Source organism: Helianthus annuus, chromosome 14 (assembly GCF_002127325.2).
Source record: "Helianthus annuus cultivar XRQ/B chromosome 14, HanXRQr2.0-SUNRISE, whole genome shotgun sequence".
Taxonomy (NCBI): Eukaryota; Viridiplantae; Streptophyta; class Magnoliopsida; order Asterales; family Asteraceae; genus Helianthus; species Helianthus annuus.
In genome coordinates this window covers 19,462,543-19,484,566 of record NC_035446.2, presented here as the reverse complement: position 1 = coordinate 19,484,566, position 22,024 = coordinate 19,462,543, and the positions used below count along the sequence as shown (strand labels likewise).

At 38.6% G+C, this 22,024-nt stretch overlaps 1 protein-coding gene and 1 non-coding gene across 2 annotated transcripts; one reads left to right on the top strand and one right to left on the bottom strand.

Annotated features, from left to right (window-relative positions):
* The first annotated feature begins 11,340 nt into the window (after nt 1-11,340).
* LOC118486933 lies at nt 11,341-11,447 on the top strand. The gene has a single exon (XR_004880100.1). It is a non-coding gene; the product is annotated as a small nucleolar RNA R71 (small nucleolar RNA).
* A 4,272-nt stretch (nt 11,448-15,719) lies between these two features.
* LOC118486451 lies at nt 15,720-16,973 on the bottom strand. The gene is made up of 6 exons (XM_035982915.1): nt 16,800-16,973; nt 16,655-16,711; nt 16,461-16,532; nt 16,268-16,396; nt 16,029-16,160; nt 15,720-15,950 (listed from the first exon to the last, which is right to left on the bottom strand). Exons 1-6 carry the CDS (start codon nt 16,971-16,973, stop codon nt 15,720-15,722), a joined length of 795 nt encoding a protein of 264 aa, XP_035838808.1.
* Between the last annotated feature and the right edge of the window lie 5,051 nt (nt 16,974-22,024).

The window sequence follows — 22,024 nt, the reverse complement described above, 5'->3', positions numbered from 1 at the left end:
TGTCAACAAATGCGTCAGGTACAAGATTGATGGAAATGCTGACTACAAATATTGCACCAAACAATGCAATTTTTATAGCACTGTCACGTATCTTAACAATGAGAAAATCAAGAATCTGACAACGAAAGTTAAAAGTGTTGAGGATCAGATTCTCGGTCGTGACAAAACCGTTAAAGCTTCAACTGAACGGATTAAAGAATTAACGGCTCAAATTGAAACTGATAAAATTGAACATGAGAAAGTTAAATGTGAAAATGAAAAGTTAATTCTTGAAAACCGTCAAATTTTTGAAAAATTCGAAAAACTTAAAAGTATTGTGAAAGATAGTGATGATCGAAATGGCAAAACATATAAAGAAAATGAACATCTAAGAGCTGTGGTAAGAATAAAAGAAGAATCAATTAACGAACAACTGGATGAAATTGCTAAACTGAAACTCAAAGTTCAAGAAGCTGAAATTGAAAACGAACGAATTCAGTTGGAGTTAAACAGCTATAGCTCAGCAAGCTTTGTTTTGTAGCATATTGTTCCCAAACCTATAGGGAAAAACAAAGCTGGCAAGGATGTGTTTTCTGATGGAACGGGTGTAGGGTTTCACAAAGTTCCACCACCAATTTTAGACAACTACACGAAAAAGCAGTCTAGTTTGGTGGAAATTGAGGAAGAAAGTGATGTTAAACTTCCTGAGAACATTGATGTCACGTTCACGTCTTCCAATGACGAGGGTGTCCAAAATGATGTGGTGAAAAGTGTGATAGACAAAGTGCTTAAACCGGATTGTGACACTTCAGAGGAGGATGGGTGTTTCTTGGATAAATACATTCCGAAACAAAAGTCCAAGAACAACTTAGATGAAGAATCAAACCTTGTCATGTACAAGATGATGGGTTCGGATAAGTTGTTTTCGGATTCAGAGTTTCCGATAGAGAATGTAAACTTGAACAAATTGACAAACGTTTTCAAACTTGTTGAAGTAGAGTTGTCAGCAGTGAATAATCTGAGTCGAAAGAAAGATAGGGTTTATAACAAGAAATCTGTTCATCCACCATGTTTTTACAATAACAACAGAAACAACTGGTCGGGTGGTTATCAGGGGGGTAAACCGTATCAGAAAAAGAATGTTCCAAACAAGAGGTTTGTCGAAAAGAAAAAGTTTGTGAACAGTTCAAGTTCACTTGCTAATGAAGAAAAAGAGATTTTTTCAAAATCTAACAAAGAATTTTTTGAGAAGAGAGCTTCACAGGCTCAGTCTGAAGGCACGAGTTGAGTAGCTGATACTCGTACTTGTTTTAGGTGTGAAAAGGTTGGTCATATTGCACGAAAGTGTACGTATGTGAAGCCTAAGACTGAAGCTGTGAAAATTCAACAAAAGAAGGTTGATGTGAAGGGTAAAACACCGATGTTTGTTGAGAAGAAGAATGTTAAAATTGATAACATCAAAGTGAAAAATGAACCCGTAAAGAAGTTGGTAACTAAAAATGATACAGTTTGCAAACGGGTTGCGTTAACTCAACAGGTGTGGAAACCTAAAATTGAATCAAAAGTTGAGAAGAAAGTTTCAACTTCTGAGGTGAAAAAGGATGAAGAGTCAATTACGGTTGATTATGATGCAAATTTTCCGCCTCTCAAGGCTGAAAAATTCAAAATTCAAATTGCTAGAGTCAAGGTTACACCTAAGGCTGATGAAGCCTGGGTGGATTCAATGTTTGACTAAACAGTTTGAATTGCCGGAGCTTCCTGGATTGCGAAGCATGAATCGTCATCTTTCTTAAAGTTGTTTAAATGATGATTTGTTATGTGCAGGATCTTCCAAAACTTGTATCCAGGTGGATAATGGATAGTGGAGCGTCAAGGCATATGACAGGGAAGACCGCGTTGCTGTATGATGTGAATAACATTAATGGTGGTTACGTGGGTTTTGCGGGTAATCAAGGAGGAAGGATCATAGGTGAAGGAACGTTATCGAATGGCATCATAACATTTGAGAGAGTTAACTACATCGCTGAGCTGGAGAACAACCTGCTGAGTATCTCCCAGATCTGTGACAGGATGTATACTACTCATTTCACCGACAAAGAATGTTTGATCTTGAAACCGGGATTTGTGATACCTGAAGAGTGGATCATCATGAGGGCACCAAGAGTCAATGATCTATACGTGTTGGACATGAGCGTCGCTACTACAACCACGGGTCAGGCTCATTGTTTTGTGTCCAGAGCAACAGAGAAAGAATCAAGGTTATGGCACCGAAAGATGGGGCATATTCACTTAAGGAAAATGAATCACTTGGTGCATAATGATTTGGTCACAGGAGTGCATGTCAAAGGTTTTCATCTGGAAGGGGAGTGCATAAGTTGTGTCAAAGGCAAACAGAAGAAAAAGTCACACCCTACAAAGCAAGTTAATTCAGTTTCAAGACCATTGGAACGACTTCACATGGATTTTTTTGGTCCAGTGAATGTCAAGAGTATAACAGGAGATTCCTACTGTTTGGTTATGACTGATGATTACTCCATATTTTCTTGGGTTATGTTTTTGAAATCCAAAGACGAAACGTTTGACAGCTTGAGAGCATTGTTTAAGAAAATTGAGAATTTGTACCAGAGGCCGATTTGTAGAATTCGAAGTGATAATGGTACTGAGTTCAAAAACAGTAAGATGGAAGAATTTTGTGACGAACGAGGTATACTGCATGAGTTTAGTGCTCCGTACACTCCGCAGCAAAATGGAGTTGCAGAACGCAAAAATCGGACGCTAGTCGAGACAGCCAGAACAATGCTTGCAGACTCTAAGTTACCAATTAATTTCTGGGCTGAAGCTGTTTCTGCTGCATGCTATACTCTCAACAGAGTTCTTACTGTGAAGAAGTTCAACAAGACATGTTTTGAGCTACTCAATAAACGCAAGCCGAATTTGAAGTATCTAGAACCGTTTGGGTCACCCTGTACGGTGATAGAGCCTAATGGCAAGTTTGGTTCAAAGAGCATTGAGGGAATCTTTGTTGGATATTCAAGTCCTACACGGCGTGTCTTTGTTCCAAGCGAGAAGCGGATTATTGATGCAGCGAATGTTGAATGTCAGGGGTACACTATGCCGCCACAGAATCCTGGTGATTCATGGCGATATCATTATGACAAACTTTGGGATTCGTTTGACATGAGGGAAGAATCCGAGGAAGAAGAAGATTTCTTTGATGAGCTGGATATTTTGCGAGAGTATGAGTCGCAGCTCAGGTTCCCAGCGGAGTATTCTAGAAGACCTCGGGAAACTTCAAATGACGATGAAGCAGGTCCTAGTAATGTTGGTGAACATGATGATGAAGTTGCTCCTGGTAATCAGTCGGAGGTGAATGATGATCAAGAAGTTGATAACATGCCAGTATTTGACCATGGTGATTCAGATCTTGAGGGGGAGCAGATTCAGTTGTCAAGTCAAACAAACCAAGTTGGTGAACAAGATGCAGAGCAGAATGTTACAAATCTGGAGGGAAATGTAGAAGTTCCAAGTGAAGTGATGCCGCGAACTCTTTCTTATCATCCAGAGGAGTTAATCATAGGAGAATTGCAATCGGGCGTTCGCACGAGACGTCAAATTGACCAGGGCTTAACATGTTTTTATTCTACAATAGCACCTTTACAAACTGAATTTTCATTAAGTTGTTTTATCTCGCAGGTTGAACCGAGAACTTACAAAGAGGCGCTTACTGAAGACTCTTGGGTCATAGCAATGCAAGAAGAGTTAAGTCAGTTTGAAAAGTTGGGTGTATGGAAGTTAGTGGATTTGCCGGATGGTCAAAGGAAAATCAATACAAAATGGGTTTTCAAATGTAAGAGGGACGACAGAGGAGTGGTTGTAAGGAACAAAGCTCGACTCGTTGTTCAGGGCTTTAGTCAACAGGAGGGGATTGATTTTACCGAAGTCTATGCGTCTTGGAAGAATTTCAAAGTATATCAGCTGGATGTAAATTCAGCGTTTCTTTATGGGAAGGTCAAAGAGGAGGTTTATGTTGGTCAGCCGCCGGGCTTTACTGACCCAATCCACAAGAACAAAGTTTATCTGCTGGACAAAGCGTTGTATGGTCTACATCAGGCGCCGAGAGCCTGGTACGAGACTTTGTCTCAACACCTACTCGCTAACCAGTTTATACGTGGAAAAGTGGATGCCACTCTCTTCACTAAAGTCGTTGATGGTCATCTTCTGATAGTACAAATTTATGTGGACGATATAATTTTTGGGTCAACAAAAGAGAAATTGTGCAAAGATTTCGAACAGGTGATGAAGCAGAAATTCAAAATGTCATCAATGGGGGAGATGAAATTCTTTCTGGGTCTACAAGTTGAACAACTACCTGAGGGAATTTTCATTCATCAAACGAAGTATGTGCATGATATTCTAGAGAAATTTGGAATGTCAAGTTCTACTCCAGCTGCTACCCCACTTGCGACTAATCATGGGATTCACCAAGATCTCACCGGAGACAGGGCTGATGAAACGTTTTACCGTTCCATGATAGGTTCTTTGATGTATCTGACTGCTTCACGTCCTGATATTATGTACCCAACGTGCCTCGTAGCAAGATTTCAGTCTAACCCGAGAGCATCGCACATGATTATTGTTAAGAGGATATTACGTTACCTGAAAGGTACTCCGTCATTGGGGTTATGGTATCCTAGAAAAGGCGATTTTACGCTCGAAGGGTATTCCGATTCGGATTTCGGATGCTGCAAAGTCAACGCGAAATCAACAACTGCAGGATGCCAGTTCTTTGGTCCAAGATTGGTTACCTGGCAGTGTAAGAAACAAACATCTGTGGCGCTATCTACATGTGAAGCGGAGTATGTTTCTGCTAGCAGTTGCTGCTCTCAGATCCTGTGGATACAGCAACAGATGCGCGACTACGGTTTGCAGTTTCTTAACACACCTCTCTTTGTTGATAATGAGGCCGCAATTAACATTACTAAAAATCCAGTACATCACGCTAAAACTAAACATATAGAAATTCGTCATCACTTTATTCGCGATTGCTTCGAGAAAAAGTTGATACGAATTGACAAAATCCACACTGACGAACAAAAAGCTGATTTGCATACCAAAGCTTTTGATAAAAATCGGTTTCAATATTTGTTAAAACTTAATGGTATGAAATTGCTTTCGGTGTCGGATGGAATTGTGAGCGTTGATGAGAGTACTGTTGCGGATGAAGACGAGAGACAATCTGCGATGGTTTGTCGATTTTTTACGTGTTTTGGTATTTAGGGGGAGATAGTTAGTTGTACATAGTTATACTTTCAGAAAATACAAAAACAGTAAAAAATGAAAAATACAAAAACATGATAAAATCTGAAAAAGAGCTTGTGTATATAGGGAAAATGATAGTACATCAGCTAGACAATTACAGTATGCTAAAGATATGGATAGACAAAATGAGTTAAACAGTCTCACTAACGATGTGTCGATAGGTTTTCATACATTTAGTAGATTTATTCGGGATATAAACCTAAAATTTCAAACTTGTGAAATTCGTGGGGAACACTACTTGGATATATAGGTAACCCCTGAAATCTCGTTTGAAAGGTCTCGTATTCTGATATACTAGGTGGTTATACTCTATGATGTCTGGGGTATTATTCCGGGACTTCTGCTGAACGGTAGTTCTGACCTAGTCCTTGGCTAATACTTTATCCAAAATGCTTGAAATATAGCATAAAGCCCTCAGCTGATTGGACAATAAAATTGATAATCATCTGTTGTAGCTGAAAAGATCCTCTAAAGGGGACATACTGCAAAGTCGAAACTGATATCTCTCTGCTGAACGGAAGTTCTGACCTGAGATCCCTCAGTTCTCGCATTTAACCCCTAATTTATGTACAGATATCATTGTAGTATTCTTGCATGTAAGACTGAATATTGGGATTCTGGAAACGGGAGTATATTCAAGAGGTGGGACACATGAATTGATCTAAGTTCTTAAGACACTTAAACTGTATCCTGAATAGATTGAAGTTTGTGTGAGAATTTAAGATGGATCAGTATATCAACAATCGAGGTGAATTGTTTAAGTCTGAGTATGTAATGTAGCTTAACGATACTAGTAATTTGTCTGAAAAGCTGATATGATTCCCTGACACGCTCGTCAAAAATAAATTTGTAAATAGTTTACTTTCTGCAATTTAAGTTTTCTATTATTGCATTTCGTAGTGTAGATCACATTAAAAAAAACCAAAAAGATTTTATTTCTGCTTTATTTTAGACAAACCAGAGTGGAAAGTTGATTGTCGGATTCTAGAAAGATGAAACAGATGCAGGAGATTCTGAGCTGAAGAATGAGGAGAGCTTACATTGTTGGAAGTTGAATTGTTTCAAAGTCAAAAACAAGTTCATTAAATTGATACTTGTTATTTTCAGAAAATTTGAAGGAAAAAATGATTTTTCTAAATCAGTTTGATTCGTCAAAAGATCAACCAGGGTCATTAAATTGAACTTGGTAGATAAATCAAGTAATCAGGGTCATTAACTTGAACTTGAATACTTGAGTGGATTTCTAGAGCTGATTGAATTTGTGTTTATTGTTTGAAAAGATAAAGTCTAATGTTATTGGTTGAGTAACAGGTTTGGAGACTTCATTATTCCCACGGAAGCTAATTGTCAAAGCTTGAACCAGAACAAGACCTCAGATACAAGCATACTGAGAGGGGGAGTCTATGAAAGGGGGAGTCTGGATCAACAGCAAAAGGGAAGTCTGAAGATGGGACTCGGAAAAGATTTTGAACCTGTGAAGATTGAGTTGTTACAATGAGGAGACAAAGTTGGAGAAAAGACCAAGACTAAAGACTCAGGCGCTAAAGACTACGTCAACATCCAAGGGGGAGTCTGTTGGTGCACTGAATGTCTGCTGACTACGTCTTATTGAGTCTTGTGTCTAGATAGGCTAAACGGGTGTATAAACATGATTAAATTAGGGTTTGTATAGGTTTTCGGATGTCTGGCCGTTTGAAGGAAGCCTATCCGTTTGAAACAGTCTTAACTATTTGAACATATCCTGACCGTTTGAAGTCTAGCCGTTTGAACATGATTCAAACGGATGGGTGTGTGTCTATAAATAGCTGGGTGCTTCAAACGGACAGCAGTAGATGTTTGTGTGTGTGAGCCAAGGTGCTGCCGGATTTTTATCACAATCATTGTAAAAGCTCACAATCAGTAATAGAAAGAAGAATTGAAAGGAATAAGCTGTTTTGACTTAGTTTACTCTGTTTCCGCCTTTGTAAACTGAGATAAACTACTTCTACTGACGTTTAAGGTCATTGGAACGATCCTACATCTTCACCAAGTGATGTAAGAGACTTAGGCAAACATGGCCTTTGATTGTCAAGAACTCTTGCGATCAATCTTGGATCCCGAGATGACTCACACACTCTATGATGGACAATGGATGATGGTGGTGGATGATGGTGTTGTGATGGTGGTGGGTGGTGGGTGAAGTGTGAGAGAGGTGGTGTGCCAAGGGATGAGTTGCAAGAGCTCCAAACACTCCTATTTATAGGCTGAACAGAAGCTCGGGCACGGCCCCGTGTCCATCTGACACACTCTCTCTTCATTAATTGTAATTCGCAATTACAATAAATGCGCCTGCAGCAAGTTGACCACGCCACCGTGTCCGCTGGGCACGGCCCCGTGGTGGGCAGTAGAAGCTTCTATAGGTTTGTCTTTTCTGCTGCTTCTTGGGCACGGCCCCGTGCTCGCTGAGCATGGGGCGTGTTCAGTCTTCTTTTGGGAGGATGCTGTCGGGGGGTCGGGCGTATCACTTTTGTTCATTTACTTGTATTTATGTTAGATTTTGCTGTCTTTTTGCTTCTTTTGTTATTTTGAGCTCATTTAATCCTGAAAATACAAAAGGAAGACAAAAGCACACTTTTCCAACATTAGTACTAAAAAAGTATTAGTTTTAAGCCATAATTGATGTAATTTATATGTTGCATTTTGTGCACATCAAATACCCCCACACTTGAATATTTGCTCGTCCTCAAGCAAAACTCTTTATAATGTGGCTTTATTCACTCCCAAATGGAATGGGTAGAAGAGAAGGTTTTTGGGCTTGTCATAGAGTGTCAGGAATTCCAAGATTATTTAGGTTTTATTTTTATTTATTTACAATCCTATTCGTCATGACTTATTAAAAACGTTTCATAAGATAAATTATTTATTAGGGAATAGCATACCTTTTTAAAATTTCATTTATATACAAGTTCACATACCTCACGGGGGAATCACTCAACACTCGGCCGAAGGTGTATTTTTAGTGAATCACTCGAGAGCGGCATGGAACTTACTCCTACCATAAGCTTGCCAAGCAATCAATCCTCCTCCTTTTTAACTTTATACCTTTGTAAATATAAAGAAGACTTTTTGGGTGAAGGGTTAGGCTTGGGCTAAAGGTGAGTGGTTGGGTTAGTGGTTAGTAAAAGGGCGAAAGGCGTAACAAACGTCGGGTTTTTTTTTGAAAGACTTTTTATATTTTTCACATCTTTATTTTATTTTGATGAACCATTTGTTTCAAACAAAGTTATTTTTTGATGAACTTGTTTGTTTGTTTGGTTTCATCAATATATATATATATATATATATATATATATATATATCGATAAGGAAGAGTCATTAGAAAACCGAACGTTGTTACTAAAATAAAGGGTTAAAAATAAAAGGGTTTAGGTGGGTAAAAAGGGTGATGGTTTTGTGTTAAGAAATGAAAAGGTTTAGGCTCAAAGGGGTTAACTAGGGGGATTTTGGGTAGGTGGTAAAAAAATGAAAAATAATGGTGTAGAAAGAAAAAGGGTTAGTCCTAATGCCTCCATTATTTACTTACTCGGGTTTAAGTTGGTATGGACCGGGAACGTATTGTTGTGGCAAGTTCTAGAGTCGTACGAACCAAGCGGCTATTCACACAAGAAATGAAAAATGAGCATTTAGTGTAAAGATATGTATTTGTATGCTCGTTAAAGGCTCAAAACTCACTTTTGTGGGAAAGGGTTTTTATGTGATCAAGTATATATAATCAAATTTTAACTAAGTTTGTCATGCCTTTTCGTAATTTTCTTATGTTGGTTCTTTTTATCACGACGCTATCGGTTGTAAACTTGTAAAAATATAACCTTGTTAGAACTTAAATTTCCAACTTAAACTTAGACAAGTAAAAAAAATTCAAGGTTTTAGTATCCGCCCCACACTTAAATTACACATTGTCCTCAATGTGTCCCAAAAATAAGTTTTTAGGTTGATTGAATGTGTAAAATGGTGTTAAAAGCAAAATTTTATGTTACTGGCATCCTAGACACGGCCCCGTGGTGACCGGGCACGACCCTGTGTTCAGGTGCCAGCGACAAAAAAAAAGAAACAGAAGCCTGGACACGGGGGCGTGTTCAGCGTTCAGCGAACACGGCCCGTGTCCAATTACCTGAACTGGGCAATTTTCTGTAGAGTGTGCAGCACGGGGCCGTGTTGGGCGGACACGGCCCGTGCTGAGCTTACTGTAATAAAGAAATTGTTGTCGTATGGCCCTGTTTTCGTGCATGGGGCTATGTTTCTCGTTTCCCTTGTTATCCTTCACCATCACGAGTGTGTTTTATTCCTGCGAATTAAAATTAAACTAAAAGATTAAACTAAACTAAGGATAGTTCCGCGGAATGCGTCCGTGGTGCGCCACGTTTATAAGGGTCCTTGGCTAGACCCAAGTGAGGTTATATGTTTTCCGAGCGGGATGTTTTGCATCCCATGTTGCACCGTCGGAGAGCATCATCCAAACTCGAATCAATAACCTTCATGTAATTGACCGGGTCATCGTCCTCTATTCTCTTCCCAACCCCGAACTTCACTTCCTTATCCCCATATTTTAAAGTGAGTGTTACGTCATTCATGTCTACCACTGCTTGCGCGGTGGCTAGAAATGGCCTCCCTAGTATAAGGGGGACTTCGGTGTCTTCTTCCATATATTTTCGACTTTGACCAATAGATTTTCAGCGACACCTTGCGGGTATTTGACGGATCTATCAGCAAGTTGTATACTCATCTTGGTAGGGCTCGTTTTTCCTAGGCCGAGTCGTTTGAACATTGATGCGGGCATGAGGTTAATGCTAGCCCCAAGGTCGGCTAGTGCATTATGAATGGGGGAATCCCCGATTAAGCAAGGAATTGTGAAGCTTCCGGGATCAATCTTCTTTTGGGGAAGTTTGTTGAGTACGAGGGCGGAGCATTCTTCGCCTAGGTTAACTAGTTGCAATGATTCAATTTTTCTTTTATGAGTGAGGAAGTCCCTCATGAATTTTGAGTATTTAGGCATTTGAGTTAGGACTTCTATGAAAGGAATATTAACATGCAATTGTTTTAGTAGACTTTCGAATTTTGCGAATTGCTCATTGGTCTTTTGACGAATTAACCTACCGGGGTACGGAACCGGAGGAGCCTTGGTGGGCTCTTGAAATAGAGGAGAAGCCTTATCTTGTTGGGGCGGGGTTGTGCTTTCCTCGGTTGGTGGCGGCGGAGCTTCCACGGGACCCACGGTACGGTTTCTTAATGTTATGAGATGAACTTGAGCTTTTGGGTTTGTTTCGGTATTACTTGATAACGCGCCTTGTGGTCTCTCGGAGAAATTTTGGGCTAGTTGATTTAATTGTTTTTCATGTTTTGTATACTAGCTTGTTGATTTCTAAAATTCGATTCCAATTGTTGAAGTCGATCCGAGTTTTTCTTTTCAGTGTCGCAGATGAGGCGAGATACGGTATCTTCAAACCTCTCTCGTCCACCTTGTTGTTGAGGGAAATTTTATGACTCATTTCTTGGTTGTTGAAAGTTTGTTCGTTGGTTTGGGTTTTGTTGGTTACTACTATTTCCGGGTTCTCTCCAACCAAGGTTAGGGTGGTTACGCCATCCTTGGTTGTAGGTACCCGTTGGAGGACCCACGGCCTAGGTCTATTATCAATGTAGTTTACCGATTCTGGTTGATCGTCTGTTTCTTTCATACAACTCCAATTTTCATGTGGCCCACCACACCCTTCACAGGCCATAACCGAGACCGTTTTTGCCATTTCTAACTTTTTAATTTTTGAAGAAAGGGCCTCGATTTGGGCTTGTAAAGAAGTGCTTTCATCAACCATATGGGCGCCTGGGGCAATAGATTTATTACCTCGGGGAGTGTGCCACTGAAAATTGTTTTGAGCAATTTCCTCAATTTGATTGTATATTTCATGTGGGCGGCGGTTACCTAAAAGTCCCCCGGAGCTAGAGTCAAGTGTTTGTCTTGTGTATGGCAACAACCCATTATAGAAAGTGGATACTTGTTGCCATATCGCAAGACCGTGATGAGGACACTTTCACAATAGCTCCTTGAACCTTTCCCAAGTTTCATATAAGGATTCCCCGTCCTCTTGTGAATATGTATTAATTTCAGTCATTAATTTAGCCGTTTTCGCGGGAGGGAAATACTTATATAGAAATTTTTGGGCGAGTTCATCCCAGGTGTTTACCGATCCAACTGGGAGGGCGTTGATCCAAGCTTTTGCTAGGTCTTTTAGTGAAAAAGGAAACATCCGGAGGCGGATGGCGTCATTTGATGCTCCATTGATCCGAAAGGTATCACATATTTCTAAGAAATTAGTAATATGTAGATGGGGATCCTCGTCCGCAAGCCCATGGAAGGTTGCGGAGTTTTGAAGCATTTGTATCAAATGTGGCCGAAGTTCGAAGTTATTGGCTTCGACATTCGGTGCATTGATAGCGGCGCCGAGATTACCTACGGTGGGTCGTAGGTAATCCATGAGGGTACGTTGGTCCGCTATTGGAAGTGGTTCCCCCGAAACTTGCTCTTGGTTTTTAGCTTTAAGTCTTTTTCTGAGAAAGCGTTCGGGTTCTTCTAGAGGTTCTTTATGTCTTTATTAGAACTGGAGCACATACACTACGTAGAAGGTTCAGATGTGGCGTTTGGTTCCAAGTCCTGCAATAAAAACAGAAAAGAACGTTGGTCAGAAAGTTCACCACGGCCCCGTGCTCAGTGAACACGGCCCGTGGTCGGAGATACAGGGATTGTTTTCCGGATCCCTATTACTGGAAAGTTGGACACGGCCCCGTGTTGCACCGACACGGCCCCGTGCTCAGCCCTCTGTAACTCGGAAAATAAAAACTGCCAGTGATACTGCTGGGCACGGCCCGTGTCTGACCAAGCACGACCCGTGCTGAGCTCTGCAGAAGCTGAAAAATTAAGAAAATCCTAAAAAAAATAAAAAGAAAATAGAAAAAATGATTAGGCCGTGGATTCCTAACTTTCTTAAAATCCTTGTGTCCCCGACAACGGCGCCAAAAACTTGATGTGCGTTAGGTGTAATATGTATTAGGTATATATTTTAAGCCCTTTTTACACTTTTTTAGCCAAGTTTTAAATTTATAAAACACGATATTTACTAACACTAAACACACATATGGGCAAGTGCACCCATCGTGGACGTAGTATAGTGTTGGTAAGATACCGAGGTCGTCCAAGGACACAAGAGCTTTTAGTACCGGTTTATCCTCAACGTCTAATCAAATCAAAATGTTAGAAAAAAATTTTTAAACTAAGAAAATAAAACTAACTAAAATGCTGAAAAATAAAATAAAAATAAAACAGATAGACAAGATGAATCACTTGGATCCGACTCGTGTGTAGTGTAACCTTTGATTATTTTCGCACTTTTGCACTTGTTTAAGAGATTATCTTAGTTATTGTAGTAGGCCCCTCTTTTGAAGGCGACGTTACCCTCAACCCAGTAGTTTGAGTCAGCAAGGATACAATCCTAAAGGGTCGGATTATTGAAAGATAATTAATTAAGTTATTAATGCATAATGTGGTAGGCCCGTCTTTTGAAGGTGACGTTACCCTCAGCTAAGTAGTCTGAGTCAGCAGGGATACAGTCCTAAGTAGCTGGGTTAAAGTTTTAATAGTAGTTTCACTTATGAGGGGATCAAAGAGTTTGGACCCCCGCCATCCAATACCTTTGGGTATTGAAGGAAGTCCTACTAAATTTGACCCAGGTCCTTTGCAGAATCTATACACTGAACTATGGCAAGACTCTTACCAAACCGTTCCCTTAACCCTCGACCAGGTAGCCAATATACCTCCATATATACCATGGAGATATGAATGGTGAAAATCTTTTATTTTATATAGACAGTAAAATAATGCCAAGACACCACGGACAAACGATAAGGAAGAATCACCTTCAACATAAGAAACTAGTAATTAAAGTCATTAATACAAAACCAATTAAAAAGTGCAAAAGATTAAAAATAAAAAGTATTACACTAAACACTTGTCTTCACCAAGTGAGGTAAGAGACTTAGGCAAACATGGCCTTTGATTGTCAAGAACTCTTACGATCAATCTTGGATCCCGAGACGACTCACACACTCTATGATGGACAATGGATGATGGTGGTGGATGATGGTGTTGTGATGGTGGTGGATGGTGGGTGAAGTGTGAGAGAGGTGGTGTGCCAAGGGATGAGTTGCAAGAGCTCCAAACACTCCTATTTATAGGCTGAACAGAAGCTCGGGCACGGCCCCGTGCCCGCTGGGCACGGCTCCGTGTCCATCTGACACTCTCTCTCTTCGTTAATTGTAATTCGCAATTACAATAAATGCGCCTACAGCAAGTTGACCACGCCCCCGTGTCCGCTGGGCACGGCCCCGTGGTGGGCAGTAGAAGCTTCTATAGGTTTGTCTTTTCTGCTGCTTCTTGGGCACGGCCCCGTGCTCGCTGAGCACGGGGCGTGTTCAGTCTTCTGTCTTCTTTGTTTTGCTTGGGAGGATGCTTTCGGGGGGTCAGGCATATCACTTTTGTTCCTTTTCTTGTATTTATGTTAGATTTTGCTGTCTTTTTGCTTCTTTTGTTATTTTGAGCTCATTTAATCCTGAAAATACAAAAGGAAGACAAAAGCACACTTTTTCCAACATTAGTACTAAAAAGGGTTAGTTTTAAGCCATAATTGATGTAATTTATATGTTGCATTTTGTGCACATCAACGCCTATGTGGAGGGTCTGGTGGTCATGAGAGTCATGACCACACCCTTTAGCCTAAAGCCCCCATGTGACATGAAGCTTACGTGATGCTGATGTGGCGTGATAAATCCCCTAAGGGCTTTATACCACACCACCCAACCTTATGGATTTTGTCTCATCATTATTAAATCTAGTATATCCTACCAACTAGGGTGTTCTTAAATCGTTGAAACCAATCGAAGCATTTAAAGCATAATAGATAAGTCAATTTTAAATATATGTATGCATGTCTTCATAGTGATAGTCCTTGAGACGAATGGGTTTTATCGATAATTTCATCATCGTGCCTACGGGCGGATGGGTAACTAGGTTTTCCTCGGAATTGGTGGTGGATTCGGGTTACTCTTAGAGTCTCCGTTTGATCCAGTAGGTACCACAAGAATGCTCAGGATTGATTCTGTTGGTCGTTAAAAAAATATTTGTGATAATAGAAAGTTATTCTACGACATTAACTCTATTAACAACGTTGAATTTATTTTTTATTTCTTGTGACAACTATTGTTATTAATCTAATTGCATAAATTTTCAACAATAACTTACTGGTTAATCTATATTATCTTTATCTATAATAACAACTAGCGGTAAGACCCGTGTGCAAACACGGGTCGTTTCTTAGAAAACCATGCATAACATATATTGACAGAGAGTAAAAAAATAATTACTGCAGACTTACAAAATTGATATAAATTAATGATCAATAGCTTTATTCAACAGCAATTCCATTATGTTGAGAGCAAACTACTTTACAAAATTACTTTAATGATAGGGTGACTTGGGATTTTGTAAAAATGTTTGTTTTTGTACTACTTTACAAAATTACATAGAATTCAAGAAAACAAAACAACAAATTAAACAGATATTGAGTTATTCAAAGTTCTGTTGAATACTAAATGAGATGTTGACCAAAATTAAAACAGATGTTGACCAAAAGTCAATCAGATGTTGACCAATAGTCAAACAGATGTTGACCTTAAACAGATGTTTGGTTTAACGCCACAGATCTGTTTATGGCCAAACATCTGTTTAAGTCCAAATATCTGATATAGAAGGCCAAACATCTATTTAAGGCAAAACATCTGTTTAAGGTGAAACATCTGTTTAAGCACAAACATCTGTTTAAGTCCAAACCTTTGATATAAAAGGTCAAACATCTGTTAAAGGCCAAACATCTGTTTAAGGCCAAACATCTGTTTAAATCTGAACAAATGTTTAACTTAATCAGATCTACTGTCTTCTCACACTGTTTTCCTCTTCAAAACACTGTTGAACGTAACATGGGTCTCCATTAACTATTGACCAAAAGTCAAACAGATGTTCAAACTACTGTTTGTTATTGTATTTCCATTAACTATTGACCAAAAGTCAAACAGATGTTCAAACCTTGGTTTTGACAACATGAAACACAACATCATCATGCCAAATACAGTCATATACATCCAAAAGTCAAGCATGATATCATCTATATATAAAACATAAAGTGCTAATAACAGTGTTTTATCATGGTAGCTATACATAGCAGCAAAACATCAAGTTAATAATTAAAAAAAAACATACAATATCACCATCAAAAAATTCATAATTATAATATCTGATATCAGAACATACTTAAATGTCGTTGTTAAACTGAGGTAACTTGATTTCATATGATCTTCTGTTCCGAAGACACGTATGTGAAGTGCAACATATCACCAAACCTCAACTTACTCTCAGTCATAAACTTTCGCCAACCGTCCAACGCATAACGTGGCTTCAAATCATTTAACTCCGACTTAACATCATAAACCTCCACAACTCCAACCATGTTTTGAACTTTCAAAGGATGAAGATCAACAGAAAGACCTGCTCGTCTGGCAACTTTAACAGGAAGACGCTACATGTATTGTGTGGAAAAAAATAATAGTCAGACAAATAAACATAAATCATTAGTTTGTTATAAAAAACGGTATACCAGCCTATAGTCTCCTTTGCGATCAAAATGAAAGAACTCAGGGTCGAGAAGATGTCCAGAATGTTTTTTTGCAGTCTTTATAATATTATTTCTACGGATAAGCTTTTTCTGAACGTTGGCGGCTCTCTTCCCCTTGATGAAAAAGTAAACATATACATGTGAATTAAAGGAATGTTGAATATATGAACAAAAAAAACAGTTTATATAAGATATACTGATTAAGTGGCGAGTATAGATACCTTAACTTTGTGAGCAGATGAAGAACATCCAATATGATCACTTGTGTAGACAGGTAAGGCAGCATTTCCCTTAGTCATATTCTTGACCGTCTCCTTTCTCTCAGAAGTAACTTTACCTTTCTTCTTAACCTGTTGTCATAGAGTAACTTTAATAGCCATAGTAATATAACAATCTTTAACACGGTAAACTTACATCTTGTGTTTTATTCAATCGTGAAGACATGCGTCTCTTCGACGTGCATTCGGCATTCGTTTGTAACTTCTTCTAAATAATACATTATTGGATAAATGTAACATCCGTAAACAACATTACTAATAGTTATAAAAACATTAAATTCTTATATGTGTTAAATTAAAAATAAATAATTTTAATAATTTAGTAAGTACCTGAGTAACGGTTCTTCCTTCACCTACATACACTACTTCTTCATCCTCATAGATGCCCTGGTCAACATTAATGAAAGAATTTGTATAATGCTAAAATAATTAAAACCTTTACTGCTAATACTAAATACATACGTTCCCTGAATACATTCTCAACATAATCAACCATCGATATCTCAAGCACACTATCATCATCAGATTCAGGTTTCTTCGAAAAGCGAATCTCAGTTTCATCTCTATAAACTACTATGTCAAAAACAACATCATCAATTCTGCTAAACACAAGCAAATCATCCTCCAGTATTCCAACATCTTTACACATTTCCGGCCATCCTCTAGCAAATACAAAGTTCGTATCAACCTTAGACACTTCAACATCCAATAGGAACCCTTATAACAGATTTGAAATTTGCCACTTGGTGGGCTGTTTTCGTAAAATTGTTTAATGAAGCAGTCTTCGATTACCTGCATAAAATTAAAAACAATGAATACTATACGTGAAGTATGTGACTTATGAGAATAAGCATTGACAGATTTAAGATGCAAAAGGATTCAAGTTAAGATCAATAGTCATACCGTAAAACCAAATCTTGCATAACGATTAAACGTGAAATAAGATTCACCACACATGCCATCAACAAAACATGAAAGTTCAAGCCCAAAATCACCTAACACTCTGAAAACCAACAAAGTATCCCTAAGCAAATTGAGATCTCTAACAACACTGTCCAAACCGTCAGTTATTATTGGCGTTGAATTTTCTATTCTGACCCTCACAAACCACCTTTTACCAGACTCATGACAGATTCGCAACTTACTTTTTTGGCAACAATTGTCACACCCCGAAATTATCAGAGCTTGGCGTGACTGGGATGGTATCTTCATTGCACAGCGGAAGCAAATATGCTAAGTCTTTTAGAAATTGAACGCTCGCTAAGTACTCGACTCCATATGGTTCTCCTATTCCAACCGTGCCTTGACTTTGAAAAGCAACCTGAGAAAGAAACATGCGAAAAAAGTCAACATAAAGTTGAGCGAGTTCATAGTTTGTTTGTAAAAGATTTGAAATAAATCTTTTGAATAACCGGTTTGTGAAATAATATTGAGAAAACGAATTTAGAAATCATTTTCTTGCCAAGTTAAATGGAAACTTTGTATTTGTAACGCATTATGTTCGTAAAACCATGTATTTGTAAACTCTTGTATTGTTAAAGTATGTATAACCGTCAATGCCCACCCTGACTTTGACTCCATGCCCGCATAATCCTATGCTTTGAATTTATATGAAATATGGTATGTAATTTGTAAAAATCGGGTATTTTTGTAAGTATGTATGTCCCTGTTATGTAGCAATAAGGAAAAAGAGATCACCAATGGTTTGCAAGGCCATTGATATGTGTGAAGTGATGCAGGAAAACTCAAACCTAGCAAATTTGTACCGGGCCTCGGCTGTAAGACACAGTCACCTCTATGGGTCTCCCTGACCTCACGGGTGTGGGCTCGCTACACCCAAATAGATCTATCACTCTTGTGTCCCTCGGTCCTAACAACGAGGATTAATGGCTTTAAGTGTTGTACCCACCACTCACATGATCTAAACGTCCCAACCCTCCTTAAGCTAACCATACCATGTATAAAAATGTCCTAAATAATAGTAACATGTATTTTACCTCAGCCTCTAAGGCTGAACCTCCCCAGCCTCTAAGGCCGAACCACCCCAGCCTCTAAGGCCAACTCCCTAGTTATGAAAATCATTCACATTTCGACAATATGCATTTGTTTTGTAAAAACCGGTATGTTTAGTATAAACCTTTCGTAAATCATTTGAATTCCTCGAAATCCATTCGTAATATGATTTAGATATACGAGTTTTGCGTTTGTTCAAAACTTTGTTTGTTCTTTCAAAACGTGCTTTGTCAAAAAAAATATACAGTCTTTGCTTATCGAAAACTTTGTATGTTTCTGAAAATCATGCATGTCTTTCTACCCCGAAAACATTTACAAAAATGTAAAACAGTAAAAAGTGGGGGTTATGAACTCACCTGAATATTCCTATGCAAAGCTAGCAATTTACGACTTTGATGATGTCGTTTCCAAGACGTGACTCACTAGCGTGCATTCTACAATATTCCTAACATGGAAGTTTCTAATTAAGCGCAGTAACTAAACTACGTGTCATCGAGCTCTACCAAATCGTTAATCGAACGATTCAACGGTAAGTAGTTAACTTATCGGAATTTAGTCATATTTGATAAGTGTCGTTTATTGACGATAATAACCAATAAGCCTTGAAAAGACTTGATTCTCGAGATATTAGAAATAAATAAATATTTATATCCAAACTTATAAGTATATTGTTAAGGTCGCCTGTCGTCTCGAGAAATCGTTTGTATGAAACAAATATTTGTATGAAAATATCATGTAACAAACTTGTACTCGACACATATGATTTATAGTGTGCCGTTAGGCGTTTTGAAATAAATATAAAAGTTATATTTATTTTATAAAACGATCGTCGAGTTGTTTGAAGTTTGGAATAAATAGATGAACTATATCTATTTTATAAAAGAGTACGAGCCGCTTGATGTTTAAAATAAATCTACAAACTATATTTATTTTAATAAAGAATCGTCGTGTTGTTTGATATCCGAAATAAATATATGGATTACATTTATTTTATAAAAGAAGTCGTATTGTTTGTTATTCGAAATAAATGTATCAAGTATATTTATTTTTATAAAACGAAGTCATGTCGTTTGGTATTTGAAATAAATATAAACTATATTTATTTTTATGAAACGGTTTCGTATTGTTCGACGTTTGAAATAAGTATAAACTATATTTGTCTTTACGAAAAGAGTTAGTGTAGTTCGATACTCGAAAGGATTGTCGAAATTAATAAAAGAATTGAAAATATTATTTCACGTTTTATTTTATAAAGCATTGTCGAAAATAATATCCAAATTGTCGTTTTCGTGATATTATGAAGGGTCGTCGATATTTGTATTTGTTTTACTAAAAAGTTATTTGAGTATGACGTTTTGTTTCATAATAAAAATGCATTATTTTTATGGATTTTCTCGAAAAACGGGCAGAGTTTCCTCTGTTTTTGGACGCCCCCGACAACATAAGTTGTCGTTATTTTATCAAAATTCAATACATTTGCAACAATGTATACGTAGTAATCAATTTATAAAACAAGTTTGTAAATAAACCCAAGTAAGTCTTAAATAATAACTCGTCACTTGTTCGTTTCGAGAGCTCGCTTTTCAAGTAATCAATAAAACTATAATAAAATGTAAATATTAATTTCGATGTTAATTATATACCAATTCTTCATGTCGAGACGCGAAGCAGTTGACTGAGTTGACCGAGTCGACTCACCGTGTTGACCAGGTTTGACTGAGTTTACTCGGTTTGACCGAGTTGAACTGAGTCGAGCCGTATGGAACCGAGTCGAACCGAGTTGGACTTGTTGACCAGGTTTGACTGAGTTAACCGAACCGCGTGACCCGAACCGAACTCGAGCTCCCCAACCGAGTCTGACCTGAGTAGATTCGAACCAAAAAAAAACAATCAAACCAAGACTAAACCCTGAACCGAAACAAAACATAACTCGAATCTGTAAAACTTTCACTCGAACCTGAACCGAGACCCACTGACCGAACCGAAACTTGAACCGCAAAACCTGAACTTGAACATCTTCAGCCTCATCAGAAGCTCGTTGGACCAAAGCGAATCACCGGACCGAGATCATGACCATCGGTCCGAGTCTCCGATCGCCTGCTGACCACCACTGAAGCCCCCATTCTCATCTATCATCATTGGAAAACCGTCGATCAGTAACAAAGACCGTCGGATAATTAAGCCGACCGGAGGTCCGAGTCTCCGACCACCGGTTAAACATCGCCAAAGGGGGGGTGTCGGCCAGAATGAGGGGAACCCAGGGGGTGTTGACTTGTCGGAATAACCACCACCGTCGCCGCCAGCGCTGCCGTATCTGGCCGGAGTCCGGCCGTTCATCTTCATCAGAGGGGAAAAAGGGGGGCACCGGTTGGAGATAAGTAGGGGAGAGGGTGTACGCTGGAACAAGGTTCGCCAGAAACTCCACCGCCGCCGCTAACGGCGGTGCCGTCGCCGCTCGCCGGTCGCTGGAGTTCGGCCGGTGCCGAGTGAGAGAGAGATCGGGTGTGTTTGGTTCTGTGTTTTGTTGATTGTCTATTCAAAATGACACAAGCCTAAGGGTGTGTCCCTTCTTATAAGCAGGATTTGTTTATGGGCTTTGGGCTTGGGCCCAAGGCCCACAAGCCAACTCTCGCGTTTTAGTGGCCCATTCGTTCCAAGATACCCGTTATTATAACCTGATTATCGTAAAAATACGTGAATCATAATTAATAATTTATTTTTTTTATTTAAAACTATATATAAAACCGTGTTGTTGGACGCCCTCGTGCGTCGACAACGGTAAAATCGCATAAAACCGTGTTGTTGCCGTTTTAATTCGCTTTCTGATCCGGTTTCGACTACAGTTAGCTAAAATTTAATTACGAACAAAAATTATATCTTAAAAAAATTAATACTTGTCGACGTTGTCGGTATTTTGTACGGCATCAGTTTGTTATCGCTTAATATTCACCGGATCTTTCCGCAAATCACCATGCGTGCACTGTACAGCCGAATAAATGTTCATGGGCACTCCAAGGGCCTAAATGAGTTAATCTACGTCTTAAATAATATTTATTATCATGTTAAACACCTGTTAATCACGTAATTAAGAGCCGTAAATCACCGGTTGTCAGATTCTCCCCCTGTTACAGAAATTTCGTCCTCGAAATTTAGACTACGTTAACTCCTTAGAGTTACATTATGAGAAGGTAATTACGAATAGTATCAAAGTGTATGACCATAAAATCGAATCAAGACTTATTCAAATCATGTGAATTTAATGATATTCCTCAACAATAAGAACCTAACGGTTTTAAAAGAAATGTGTTTCAACAATTGATGTCAAAGGAAACGAGACGTATAGGTATAGTCTCTAACGTGACTAAGTTAACAGGGATCCAACAATGAACAGGAATTTTGACCAATCGAATTCCATATAAACGTTCACAATAAGTATATGAGTTCTAGAAGCGATAACATCCACTGGATGAACTTAGGATCAACAATTTCAAATGTACTAGTTTGCATGAAACGCTCGATCGTGATCAGCACAAGCTGCAAGTTATACCAATGCCACAAGGTGTCGTAGTGAATGAAACAATTCAATAATAGCGGTGATCAAACAAATTCACCGTGTTTGAAATCAAATGAAATCGTAATAAAGTGAATTTGAAAGTTTTTTTTAGATGACATTATAGAATTTTAACT

Bases quoted from the DNA above. Each gene is read 5' to 3' on its own strand.
- LOC118486451 (XM_035982915.1), bottom strand. From the start codon at position 16,973: ATGTGTAAAGATGTTGGAATACTGGAGGATGATTTGCTTGTGTTTAGC. The intron at 16,397-16,460 runs GTAAGTTTACCG...CTATGACAACAG, and splicing joins GATTGAATAAAACACAAGAT to GTTAAGAAGAAAGGTAAAGT. The intron at 15,951-16,028 runs GTATACCGTTTT...CAATACATGTAG, and splicing joins GCAAAGGAGACTATAGGCTG to CGTCTTCCTGTTAAAGTTGC.